Source organism: Oratosquilla oratoria, chromosome 31 (genome assembly GCF_046742065.1).
Source record: "Oratosquilla oratoria isolate Oo_2021 chromosome 31, ASM4674206v1, whole genome shotgun sequence".
Taxonomy (NCBI): domain Eukaryota; kingdom Metazoa; phylum Arthropoda; class Malacostraca; order Stomatopoda; family Squillidae; genus Oratosquilla; species Oratosquilla oratoria.
In genome coordinates, this window is record NC_134807.1 from 44915646 (window position 1) to 44930834 (window position 15189).

The 15189-nt window shown below is 26.7% G+C and overlaps 1 protein-coding gene across 1 annotated transcript in view; it reads left to right on the plus strand.

Moving 5' to 3' along the window:
* The first annotated feature begins 12906 nt into the window (after positions 1-12906).
* The window catches only part of LOC143041656 (uncharacterized), a 3517-nt gene continuing 1234 nt past the window's right edge, over positions 12907-15189 (plus strand). The window contains exons 1-3 of the mRNA XM_076213663.1: positions 12907-13363; positions 13858-14604; positions 14965-15189. The exon at positions 14965-15189 is cut by the window's right edge and continues 107 nt beyond it. Coding sequence (XP_076069778.1) covers positions 12907-13363; positions 13858-14604; positions 14965-15189 — 1429 coding nt within the window. The remainder of the gene's footprint in view (positions 13364-13857; positions 14605-14964) is intronic.

The following is a 15189-nucleotide window of genomic DNA, read 5'->3' on the forward strand; positions in this document are numbered from 1 at the left end:
AGTAGGACAAATTTAGAATGAACTAATAATAAAAAGTTTAGAACATACTTATAATAACAAGATTAGAACACTTATAAAAACAATTTTAGAAGTTACTTAGAATGACATATATAGAATATGTTATAATAAAAAGTTTAGAATGCACTGATAATGACAGATTTAGAAGGTACTATTAATGATATTTTTAATATTTACTAATAAAGAAAAGTTTAGGATATACTTGTAATGACAAGAATAACTTGTAATGACAAGGATAACTTGTAATGACAAGGATAACTTTAATGTGTGGTAATGATAAGTTAATACGTACTAATAATAAAAAAGTATAATAAGTTTAGAATATACTAATCATGACAAGTGTAGAATATTCTAAAAAAAATAAGTTTAGAATATACTTATAATGAGAATTTTATAAAAATGAAATATGATCATGAAAGTTTACAAGGTACTATCTATAATAACTTTAATGTTTACCAATAATGACAAGATTAGAATATACTAATAATGACAAGTTTAGCAGGTGATTTAGGATACACAAGGATGACAAGTTTAAAATATACTTATAATGACAAGTTTAGATTATACTAATAAATGCAAGTTTAGAATACACTAATAAAGACAAGTTTAGACAACTTTCATTCATACTGTTATTCAAAATAATCTAGTAATGAGAAATTTAGAAGGTACTATTAATGGTGACTTTAATGTGTACTAATAATAACAGGTTTACAATATACTAACAATAACAAGCACTAATAATGACAAGTTTAGAAGGTACTATTAATACTAACTTTAAAGTGTACTACTAATGAAAAGTGTAGAATATATTAATGATGAAAAGTTTAAAATATACTAATAATGACACGTTTAAAATATATTAATAATGGTACTATTAATGATAAATTCTATGTATACTAATAATCATAAGTTTAGAATATACTGATAATTACAAATTTAGAATATACTATGACAATATTACAATGCACTTATAATGAAAAGTTTAGAATAAAATAATAAAGAAAATCTATGAGGGTACTATTAATGAAAACATTAATGTATACTAATAATAACAAGTTTAGAATACACTAATAATGACACGATAATGTTAAGTTGGGAATATACTAACAATGAGAGGTAACTTGTCACTATCAATACCCTCTAAACTTTTGTTTATTCGTATATTCTAAATCTGTCATTATTAGTACACATTAAAGTTATAGTCAATAGTCATTATTAGCATATTATCAATTTCTCAATAGTACATAGTACAAATTAAAGTTATTATTAACGGTACTTTCTAGACCTATATTCTATTTCATTATTAGTACACATTAAAGTTACTAATAATAGTTCCTTCTAAACTTTTTATTATTAATATATTGTAAACTTGTCATTATTAGTGTTATATAATCTTTTCATTATTAATTCACATTAAAGTTACCATTAATAGTACTTTCTAAACTAGTTACTATTATTAAATTTTAAAATTGTCATTAGTAGTATATATGAAAATTGTCGTTATTAACAAATTATTATCAATAGTACCTTCCAAACTAATCAATACTTATATATCTTAAACTTGTCATTATTAACCTTGTTGTTAGTTGTACTTTTCATTATTAGTATATTTTCACACACCTTTTTATTGCACATTAAAGATATAATTATTAGTAGTCTTGTCATTATTCTAAACGTTTCATTATAAGTATATTCTAATCTTGTCATTATTAGTGCAACTTAAAGTTATCATTAATAGTACTTTCTAAATATGTCGTGAGTATATATTTTAAACTTGTCATCGTTGGTACACTTTAACTTATTGTTGATAACACCATCTGAACTTTTCATAATTAGTGTATTCTAAACGTGTTATCATTATTATATTCTAAATATATCGTTATTGGTATGCATTAAAATGATCATTAATCGTACTAATATTGACAAGTTTAGAATATACCAATTATGACAAGTTTAGAAAGTCCTACCAATTTGCACTAATTATGAAAAAAATAGATTATACCAATGATGAGAGATTCAGAATGTACTATCAATGCTAACTTAAATTGATAATAACAACTTTGGAATATACTAATAATGACAACTTTAGAAGGCACTATTAATTACAATTTCAATTTGTACTAATAATGAAACATTGGAATATGATAATAATGACATGTTTAGAAAGTATTCTTAATGATATCTGTAGTTTGTATTAATACAGACAACTTTGGAATATGCTAATAATGACAAGTTTAGAATATTATATTAATAACATGCTTAGAATATAGTAATAATGCCGAGTTTTGAAGTTACTTTTATTTATAACTTAAATATTTACTAATAATTACATATTTAGAATATACTAATAAATAAAAGTTTAGAAGGTAATAATTATGAGAGATTTAGATTTATTTCTAATGGAAAATAATTTCGACTGTCATCCACTGATCCAAACCGAAAGTCTGTGGACGACAGTCGAAACTGTTTGATCGACATCACCGTAACTGGTGATTCTATTCTTCCCATGAAAAGTTTAGAATATACTAATAATGACAAGTATATATATTTTTAATATACTATTGATGAAAGTTTAGAAGGCACTAATAATGTGTACTAATAATATCAAGTTTAGAAGGTACTATTAATGATAACTTTTTAGTTTAGAATATGCTAGTAATGCTAAGTTTAGAATATCATAATAATGACAATTGTTTAAATCATCACTAATAATAACTTTAATGTGTACTAATAATGAGAAGTTTAGAATATACTAATAATGGCAAGTTTAATGACAGGACGTTATTATTAATAATAGCCTTAATATAAGCTAATAATGACAAGTTAAGAAGGTTCTATTAATGATAACTAATAATGACAAGTTTAGAAGTTAATATTGTTGATAACTTTAAGATGTACTAATAATGTAAAAAATTAGCATATACTAATAATGACAATTTAAGAAGGTACTAATTACAATAATGTGTACTATTCTTAACTTATCTTTACTACTACCTTCAAAACCCGTCATTACATTCAAGTTATCAATAGTTTAAACTTTCCATAATTAGTACATATTTAGAGTACACATTAATAGTACCTTCTACATTTGACAATATTCTAAACTTCTCATTATTAGTACTCACTGAAGTTATCCCATAGAGTATTTTCTGAACTTATCATTACCAGCACCTTCTAAACATGTTCTTATAATGGTCTCATGAAGAATACCTTCTGAACTTGTCATTATTAGTGCCTTCTAAACTGCTCGTTATTGGTACATATTAAAGTTATCATTATCAGTATATTCTAATCTTGTTATCATCAGCATATTCTAAACTAGTCATACTTACATTATTCAAATTAAAGTTATCATGAATAGTGCCTTCTAAACTTGTCATTATTCTAAACATTTCATACACAATGCACTTTAATATGTGCCTTCCAAAGTTGTATATATTAAACTAGTCATTGTACGTACTTATCGTTGATAATATAATCGAAATTTTTCATAATTAGTATATCCTAAAATTGTCTTTTAGTACACATTAAAATTATCATTAATAGTATCTTCTAAATTTGTCATTGTTAATATACGCGAAACTAGGTCTTTATAAGTATATTTTAAACATGTCATTATTGGTATATTCTAAACTTGTCATTATAAGTACACATTAAGGTTGCCTTGTAAACTAATAATTATTAGTATATTCTATACTTTTCATTATTGACACATAGTAAATTTGTCATTATTAGTATATTATAACCATATTATTACACATTAAAAATATCATAAATAGTATCTTCAATATAGGTACACATTAAGGTTGCCTTCTAAACTTATCATTACTAGCACATTCTATGCTTTTCATTCTTAATACATAGCAAATTTGTCATAAATAGTATCTTCAAAACTTGATATTATTACTATATTGTAAACATGTCATTAGTATACTCTAATTAGTATAGTGTCATTAGTATATATTAGTGTCATTAGTATGCTCTAATCTTGTTATTATTAGTATATTCTAAACTTGTCATCATTAGATTATTCTCAATTTGTTATTATTAGTACAAATTAAAGTTATCACGAATAGTACATACTAAACTTGTCATTATTACTATATTCTAAACTTTTCATACACAATACACATTAAAGTTATCATTAATAGTACCTTCCAAAGTTGTACATATTAAACTAGTCATTATACGTACATTCTAAACTTATCGTTGTCATTTTTAGTTTATTATAACTATATCATTACACATTAAAATTATCATAAATAGTATTTTCAAAACTTGATATTAGTATACTCTAATTAGTATAGTGTCATTAGTTTATATTAGTGTCATTAGTATACTCTAATCTTGTCATTATTAGTATATTCTAAACTTGTCATCATTACAATTTGTCATTATTAGTACAAATTAAAGTTATCTAAACTTGTCATTATTACTATATTCTAAACTTTTCATACACAATACACATTAAAATTATCATTAGTAGTATATTCCAAAGTTGTATATATTAAAGTAGTTATTATACGTACATTCTAAACTTATCATTGTTAATATAATCAAAACTTTTCATAATTAGTATATTCTAAAATTGTCTTTTAGTACACATTAAAGTTATTGTTAATAGGATCTTCAAAATTTGTCATTATTAATATATGCGAAACTTGTCATTATAAGTATATTCTAAACATGTCATTATTAGTATATTCTAAACTTGTCATTGATAAATTTAGAAAACTTATAATTATTAGTATATTCTATAATTTTCATTATCAATACATAGTAAATTTGTCATTATTAGTATACTATAACATCATATCATAACACATTAAAATTATCATAAATAGTATCTTCATTATAGGTACACATTAAGATTGCCTTCTAAACTTATTATTGTTAGTATATTCCATACTTTTCATTATTATTACATAGTAAATTTGTCATTTTTAGATTATTATAAATTTATATTATTACACATAAAAATTGTCATAAATAGTATTTTCAAAACTTGATATTATTACTATATTGTAAACATGTCATTAGTATACTCTAATTAGTATAGTGTCATTAGTTTATATTAGTGTCATTAGTATACTCTAATCTTGTCATTATTAGTATATTCTAAACTTGTCATCATTAGATTATTCTCAATTTGTCATTATTAGTACAAATTAAAGTTATCTAAACTTGTCATTATTACTATATTCTAAACTTTTCATACACAATACACATTAAAGTAGTAGTAGTACCTTCCAAAGTACTAGTCATTATACGTACATTCTAAAGTTGTGTTAATATAATCTAAACTTTTCATAATTAGTATATTCTAAAATTGTCTTTTAGAACACATTAAAGTTATCATTAATAGGATCTACTAATAATGACATGTTTAGAATCTTCTAATAATGAGAAATTTTGAAGATAGCATGAATGACTACTTTCATGTGTACTAATAATGACATGTTTAGAATGTATTAACAATGACAAGTTTAGAATATACTAATAATCCCAACTTTAGTAGGACAAATTTAGAATGAACTAATAATGAAAAGTTTAGAACATACTTATAATAACAAGATTAGAACACTTATAAAAAATATTTTAGAAGTTACTAATAATGACAATTTAGAATATGTTATAATGAAAAGTCTAGAATATACTGATAATGGCAGATTTAGAAGGTACTATTAATGATATTTTTAATATTTACTAATAAAGAAAAGTTTAGGATATACCTGTAATGACAAGTATAGAATATACTAATAAGGATTACTTTAATATGTGGTAATGATAAGTTAATACGTACTGATAATAAAAAGTATAATAAGTTTAGAATATACTAATAATGACAAGTGTAGAATATTCTAAAAAAAATAAGTTTAGAATATACTTATAACTTTGTAATAATGAAATATGATAATGAAAAGATTAGAATATTCTAATAATGACAAGTTTAGCAGGTGATTTAGGATACACAAGGATGACAAGTTAAAAATATACTTATCATGACAAGTTCTAAATTTATCGTTATTAGTATGCATTAAAATGATCATTAATCGTACTAATAATGACAAGTTTAGAATATACCAATTATGACAAGTTTAGAAAGTCCTACCAATATTAACTTTATTGTGTACTAATAATGAAAAAAATAGATTATACCAATGATGAGATATACTATCAATGTACTATCAATGTACAATATACTATCAATGATAACTTAAATTGATAATAACAACTTTGGAATTTACCAATAATGTCAACTTTAGAAGGTACTATTAATTATAACTTCAATTTGTACTAATAATGAAACTTTGGAATATAATAATAATGACAAGTTTAGAAAGTATTTTTAATTAAATCTGTAATTTGTATTAATACTGACAAATTTGGAATATGCTAATAATGACAAGTTTAGAATATCATAATAATAACATGCTTAGAATATAGTAATAATGACGAGTTTTGAAGATACTTTCACTTATAACTTAAATATTTACTAATAATTGCATATTTAGAACATACTAATAAATACAAGTTTACAAGGTACTAATTGTGAGAGATTTAGAATATATTTATAATGGAAAATAATTTCGACTGTCATCCACTGATCCAAATCGAGAGTCTGGGGACGACAGTCGAAACTGTTTGATTCTATTCTTCCAATGACAAGTTTAGAATATACTAATAGTGACAAGTATATATTTTTAATATACTATTGATGAAAGTTTAGAAGGCACTAATAATGTTAACTTTAATGTTTAGAAGGTACTAATAATGAGAAGTTTAGAATATACTAATAATGGCAAGTTTAATGACAAGACGTTACTATTAATAATAGCCTTAATATAAGCTAATAATGACAAGTTAAGAAGGTCCTATTAATGATAACTTAATATGTACTAATAATGACATGTTTAGAAGTTAATATTGGTGATAACTTTAAGATGTACTAATAGTGTAAAAAAATAGCATATACTAATAATGACATATGACATAATGACATAATGACAGGATTAAAGTATACCAATAATGACAAGTTAAGAAGGTACTCTTAATAATAATTTTAATATGTACTAATAATGACATAATGACATATACTAATAATGGCAGGATTAAAGTATACCAATAATGACAAGTTAAGAAGGTACTCTTTATAATAATTTTAATATGTACTAATAATGACATAATGACATAATGACATATACTAATAATGGCAGGATTAAAGTATACCAATAATGACAAGTTAAGAAAGTACTCTTAATAATAATTTTAATATGTACTTATAATGAAAAATATTATAATGATAACGTCAAAATTTAGAATATAGTAATAGTGACAAGTTTTTCAATAACTATTAATGATTAATGTTTAGAATACACTAATAATAAGTTTAGATTATACTAATAATGAGAACTTTAAAATGATAAATTTAATATGTTCTAGTAATGGCAAGTTGAAATATACTAATAATAACAAGTTTAATAGGTACTATTAATGATAACTTTAATGTGACAAGTTTAGAATATATTAACAATGACAAGTTTAGAAAGTAATATATATATGTTTAGAGGGTAATACGGAAAAGTTTAGATTATACTAATAATAATACGATTAGAATGTACTAATAATGACCAGTTTAATATATATATGTTTAGAAGGTACTACTAATGATAACTTTAATGTGTATTATTAATGAAAAGTTTAGATTAGAGTAATAATGAAGAGTTTAGAGGTATTATTCATAACTTTATTTTCTATTAATTATGACAGGTTCACAATAAAATAGGAAAGACAAGTTTAGATTATTCTAATAATGACACGATTAGAATATACTAATAATAACAAATTTAGAATATAGTATAAATATCAAGTTTAATAATAAATTTAGAAGGTACTAATAATGAATAATATTTTTTTAATATATACTAACAATGATAAATTTAGAATATACTTATAATGATAAATTTAACTTTAATGTGTGCTAATAATGACATGTTTGGAATATACTAATATAGTAAAGGTTAGAATGTAGTATTAATGATAACTTTAATGTGTACTAATACGGACACGATTAGAATATACTATTTATGAAAACTTTAATGTGTATTAATAATGAAAACTTCAATATGATCTAATAATGACATGTATAGAATACGAAGCTTAGAATTTAAAAATAATTACAAGTTTAGAATGTACTATTAATAACAATAATAGTCAATAGTTTAGAATATACTAATAGTAACATGTTTAGGAAAAGTGATAATGACAAGTGGTACTATTAATGATAACTTTAATGTGTACAAAAAATGAAAACTTTAATGTATTGTAATAAAGACAAGTTTTGAATATACTAATAATGACAAGTTTAGAATATATTAAGAATAAGTTTAGAATATACTAAAAATGACAAGTGAAAAGTTTAGGAAAATAGTAATAATGACAAGTATGGAACATAATAACAAAAATTAATGAGAACTAATAATGACAAGTTTAGAATATACTAATTATGACAAGTTTATTAATGATAACTTTAATGTATACCAATAATGAAAAGTTTAGAATACACAAATGATGAGAACTTCAAAAGGACCTATTAATGATAGCTTTAATGTGTACAATGACAACTTTAGTATGTACATGTGTACTTGTAATGACAAGTTTAGATGGTACTATTAATGGGACCTTCAATATGTACTAATAATGATATGTTTAGAATGTACCAATGATAACAAGTTTAAATTATCGTAATATGAACAAGTTTAGAATGTAATATTAATGGTAACTTTAATGTGTTGTAATAATGACAATTTTAGAAAATACCAACAACGTTTAGAATATACTAATAATAATTATGGCACGTTTAGAAAATAGTAATAGTGGTAAGTTTTCATGGTACCATTAACGATAACTTTAATGTATACTAATAATGTGATGATTAGAGTAATGACAACTCTTGAATATAGTAATAATGAAACGTTTTGAAGGTACATAAGAGCATAAGAACATATGAATTAAGGAGATTGCAGGAGACCACAAGTCCTACATAAAGTAGCTGTTCTCCCCATTCATAAAGTTTTCTCACCGTTTCTAAAATCTAAATTTTTCCAGTTTAAATTCATTGCATGAGTCCTGCCCTGTTCTTTAATTACTATGATGACTTTGTTTGCATCACCCTGTTAAAGTCATGTTAATAATGAACATGTTAATAATGACAAGTTGTTGAAGGATTGTTGAAATAATATAAACGTGTACTAACTAGATTGTACTAATAATGGATATTTAGTATATCCATTACCTATCCTCCCCTTTCATAAAGCTTTCTCGCCGTTCATTAAATTAAAAAAATTCTAGTTTAAATTAATTTCTACGAGTCCTGCCCGGTTCTATTAATTACTATGATTACTTTGTTTGTATCACCCCTGTTAAAGTCATGTTAGTTTAGAATATACCAATAGAACATAGTAATAATGACAAGTTTATTAGCATATTTTAAACTTGTTAATCCTAGTTTCTTCTAAATTTTCATTATTTGTATATTCAAAACTTCTCATTAGTACTAAACACATCAAAATGATCGATAATAGCCCTTAAAAACTTTTCACTATTATGTCATTATATTCAATATTCAAAACTTGTTAGTTATCATTAATACTACTATCCAAACATTATTAGTACACATTAAAGTTATCATTATTAGTGTAAGTTAAAGTTATCATTAATAATACTTTCTGAACTTGTTATTAATAGGTTATTCAAAAGAATATTATTAGTATATTCTAAACTTATCAATATTAGTAAACGTTAAAGTACCTTCCAAACTTGTCATTCTCAGTTTATTGTAAACTTCTCTTTAATGCTATATGCTAAACTTGTTACTAATATATAGTAAGCTTTTCTAAAGTTTGTCATTAATAGTATATTTTAAATATGACATTACTCGTATATTCTAAACTTACCATTATTAGTATATTATCAACTTGTCACTATTGGTAAACATTAAAATTTTGATTAATAGCACATTCTAAGCTTATCGTTATAAAATTTACACATTAATAGTTCAAAAAGAAGATGGTGGAATCCACATTAATTGAATATTTGCCCAGTATGAATATTTCAAAGGTTAATGGACATCATATGTATATCAGGATTATTTTTCACAAAATAAACTTTCTAAAACTTCCTCCCCCTTCCCCTAACTCGACCTTATGTCATCATCAGGTCAGATAAGGTAGGTTAAGTTATTATTAATAGTATATTCTAAACGTTCCATTATTAGTATATTCTAAACATGTCATTATTGATACCTTCTAAATTTGTAAATATTAGTATATTTTCAACTTTTTATTATTGCTACACATTAAAATCATCATTAATACTAGCTTCTAAACTTCACATTATTAGTAAAATCTAGACTTTTCATTATTAGTACATACCTTATGATTATTAGAATATTCTACACTTGTCATTATTAGTATATACTAAACTTTCCTTTATCGGTACACAATAAAGTAAATTTCATTTTCAACTTATAATTATTTTCATCATTAGTAGACATTAAAGTCATTATCAATATTACCTTCTAAACTTCTCATTATTAGTATATTTTGAACTTGTCATTATTAGTATATTCTAAACTTCTCATCATTAGTATGTTCTAAACTTCTCTTTATTAGTACACATAAAAGTTATTATTAATAATACGTTCTAAATTTGTCATTATTAGATTATTTCAAAGTACTCATTTTAGGTACATATTAAAATGACCCTTTATAGTACCTTCTAAATTTTTCATTATTAGTATTTTCTAAACCTGTCATCATTAGTGCAAAATAAAGATATTATTAATAATACCTTCTAAACTTTTTATTATTAGAATATTCTGAAATTACTATTATTCTAAACTTATCAATATTAGTAAACATTAAAGTTATTATTAATAGTACCTTCTAAACTTGTCATTGTTAGTTTATTGTAAACTTTTCTTTATCACTATATGCTAAACTTGTCGTTAGTAGTATATATAAGTTTGTCTAAAGTTTGCCATTACTAGTATATTTTAAATGTGACATTATTCCTATTATCTAAACTTGACATTATTAGTATATTCTGAACTTGTCATTATTAGTAAACATCAAAATTATCATTAATAGCACCTTCTAAGTACATTTTAAAATTGTCAATAGTACATTCTAAACTTGTCAATATTAATATATTCTAATCTTGTCATTATCAGTTTTCTTAACTTTTTACAATTAGTATATTCTAAAGTTCTCCTTATTACCATAGTCTAAACTTGTCATTTTATTTTATTTTTAACTAGTCATAAGTATATTCTAAAATCGTATATTCTCAACTTGTTATTATTAGTATACCTAAATGTCTCATTAAATTAGCATCAATAATACCTTCTCAATTCTTCATTTGTATATTTTAAACTTGTCATTATTAGTATATTCTAAACTTGTCATTCTTAGTATATTCAAAATTTGGCATTAATACTACATTCTAAATTTGTCATTATTATTATATTCTAAACTTTTCCTATTATAGTTATCATTATTTGTTATTATGAGTATATTCTAAGCTTGTCATTATCAGTATATTCTAAACTTGTAATTATTATTATATTCTAAACTTTTCTTATTGGTACACATTATAGTTATTATTAGTAGTATAAGCTAAATTTGTTATTATGAGTATATTCTAAACTTGTCATTATTAGTATATTCGAAACGTGTCATTATTAGTAACTTCCAAACTTGTTATTCATATTACATATTACACACACACATATATATATATATATATATATATATATATATATATATATATATATATATACATATTACATATATATATATCTATAACTCTCTAAAAAAAATTCTGGAGCGCTCCCGATCTGAGTCGGCCGGCCCGGGGGTGTCTGCGACTTTCATTGTGTTTCTGGGACACCCCGCCGGCCTAGCTGTAAGCATACATTTGAAAGTTAACGGGTTGGGGTTTCTGAACTACGGCCCCCTTCTCGGAGTTGGTTATCGTTAAATGGCTAAAGAAACTGAAGCTCAGAGAAAGAGGAGGATACGACATTTCTGGAGTTAGGTCACCACGAAGAAGAGCCAAGACAAGAAAAATGTACAAAACAATAAAGCGCTTTTCAACAAGTTAACAGCAGAGCACTCTTCTTTATTCCCTTCTCTATACGCTGATAACCAACGTTTCTGGTTGGAGAAGGACATTAAAGAGTTTCATCGGAAAACTCTGTCTCTCAACAAGATTCTTCGAGATAGTAAGGACTATGAATACGAAGATTCTCTTTTCGACTCCATTCCCTTATTGGAAGAAGCGATTAATGAAGAAGCGTCAGATAATTTCATTAAGCATTACTTTGCGGGATACAAGAGTTATGCCAATAACGGAGGAAAGTGGTGCCATAAGACGTACCAGAAGCACTACCTTGAACGGATCTTTAAGAAGTACAAAGTGGAACAAACACGCTATAAAGAAGGTCCAAAGAAGAAGAAAAGAATACAGTTAGAAGCAGAAGAGAAAGAAAGAACAGCGCGGAGAAAGGAGGAAGCTGAACGAAAGAAGAAGTTAGCCGAAGAAAAGGAAAGAGAAGCTACAGCAAAGGCGAAGGAATTAGAGAGAAAGAGACTCGAGGCCGTAGAAGCTTCAAGGAGGAAAAAGGAAGAGAGGGAACAAAGACTTCTCGAGACAGAGACGTTTAGAGCCAATAGAGAAAATAACAGAGAGAAAATGAAGAAATACAAAGAGATACTAGCAAGACAAGAGAAAGGAATAATGTTAGTAACAGAAGAAGATAAGAAGTTACTCGAAAAAGTCCGGGAGGAAAAGAAGGAACATTGGGAAGGGGGGATAAAGCTTGAAATGACGGATTACGAAGAAGACTGTAGTGGTTTGAAAGCACGAATAAGGGACACCTACGACGTTGTGGAACACAGCATTGGAAAACTTGGCGACGTAAAGTGCAAGTACTGTGATGCTTTAAGGTGGAAAAGGGAGACAGAGGGTTTGTGTTGTAGATCGGGACAAATCCCAGCTGTGAAACCCTCTGAGATAAAAAACGAAGAGTTCAAATCACTATTTGAAGGCGTTACCCCTCTTTCTAAAAGATTTCTTAAGAACACAATCGGGTTTAATACTGTCTTTAGTTTCAGTTCCTTTGCAACATCCAAGAAATTGGAAAATGCAGCTGAAAAAGCTATGGTGTACAAGATAAAGGGTGCTATATACCACAGAACCAGTTATGTGAGGCCAGAGTTATTAGTGGGAGACAAGGAGACTCGAGGTGTTTTCGGACGAAGAAAAGTTTTCCAACGGAGACGTAAAGGACTTAACACGGAGAAGACCTAACGGGGTTGTCGATAACTTCCTAGATCTCTATTTCTATAACAGTAGAGAGGAACAAATTAGACTCAGAACCTATAAAGTCTCTAAGTTGTTTTTGGAAGCACCTATAAGCGAGGAGAAAAAATCAACTAAATCCTTTGTGAAAAAGTTAAAGGGACAGGAAGTAACTATCGACAACTCATGGGTGGTGCCTTACAACAAAGGATTACAAAGGATTACAAAGGCGGAGCATGCTGACAGGAGACCTTTTGATCCATATCTAGGTCGGATGCAAAAAAAAAAAAAAAAATCATATTAATAATAAATTAAAACTATAATAATGTAAAAATAACAAATAAAATACATAAATAAATGCATAGGTATAGTTGAATAACAAACAAAAAGGTAAATAGTAAGTGATTATAAATTGACATATAACTAATAACAACCCCTATCTTTGCTTGAGATTTAACTCTCACATAAACGTAGAGTGTTCAAATTCTATTAAGGCTATAGCGTACGTTACAAAGTACGTCAACAAAGGATGTGACAGAGTTCTATTCACTAAAACCGAGGGAACCGAAGAAATCAATGAAATTAAGAACTTCACGGATGCAAGATTCGTTAACTCCAACGAAGCAACTTGGAAGATATTCAGATTCCCCATACACAGTAGTTACCCTCCTGTTATGAATCTGGACCTCCATTTAAAGGACGAAAACGAAGTATTCTTCAACGCCGATTCCTCAAAGGCAGACATAAAAAAGAAGGCAAACAGAGACACTCAGTTGACAGCATTTATCAAATTATGTAGTGTTAACGAATACGCAGCCACCCTAACTTACAACGAAGTAGCTGCTTACTTCAAGTACAGCATTCCGAAATCATGTTGGGAGGAGAGGAAAGGTAACACTCACGCTATTGGAAGGATAAGAGCTGTAATGAACAAGACAGTAGAACTGTTCTATATGAGAATGCTTCTAACCCACAAGAGAGGTCCCAAATCCTTCGAAGACCTCAGGATGGTGGACGGTGTACTCTACGGAACTTACAGGGAAGCCGTTAAGGCTATGGGTCTTTTAAAAGATGAAGAGACTTGGAAACAGACTATCCTGGAGATAATAAACTACACAAATGACCGCAAAGAACTTCGTTCGACTTACGCTAGCATGTTAGTGTTCTCGGATCTAGAAGACCAGAAAGATATCTGGGAAGAAACAAAGGATCTCTTCTCAAGTGATTTTCTATATCTTAGAGGGTTGAAGGATTACAACGACGAAATATACCTCGATGCTCTTGACGACATCCAAGAACAAGTTTTCAATTGTGGAGGAGGAAACATAGTCCACTACGGCTTACCTTCTTCCAGAAATGGAGAAAAGTCTTCAAACGTGATAAGGAGGGAGAAAGCCTATAATTCTAAAGAATTGTCCGAGACAGTGGAGAGAGCTCTCCCTCTATTAAACAGAGAACAGAAGATTTGTTACGATAAAATCATTGAAAGTGTTGGTTGTGAGACGGAAAACAAAAGCAAAGCGTTCTTCTTAAATGCACCTGGTGGGACAGGAAAGTCCTTCCTTTTGAATCTTCTTCTAGACACAGTTCGTTCGAAGAGTAAAGTGGCTTTAGCTGTGGCTTCTTCGGGTATAGCAGCTACTGTCCTTCACGGGGGAAGAACTGCCCATAATATGTTCAAGATACCACTGATGGAACATAACGAAAGAAAAACATGCAACATAAAGCACAAGTCCGAACTAGCTCGATTGCTTCTTATGTCTTCTTTGATTGTGTGGGACGAAGCAGTGATGGCAAATAAGAACA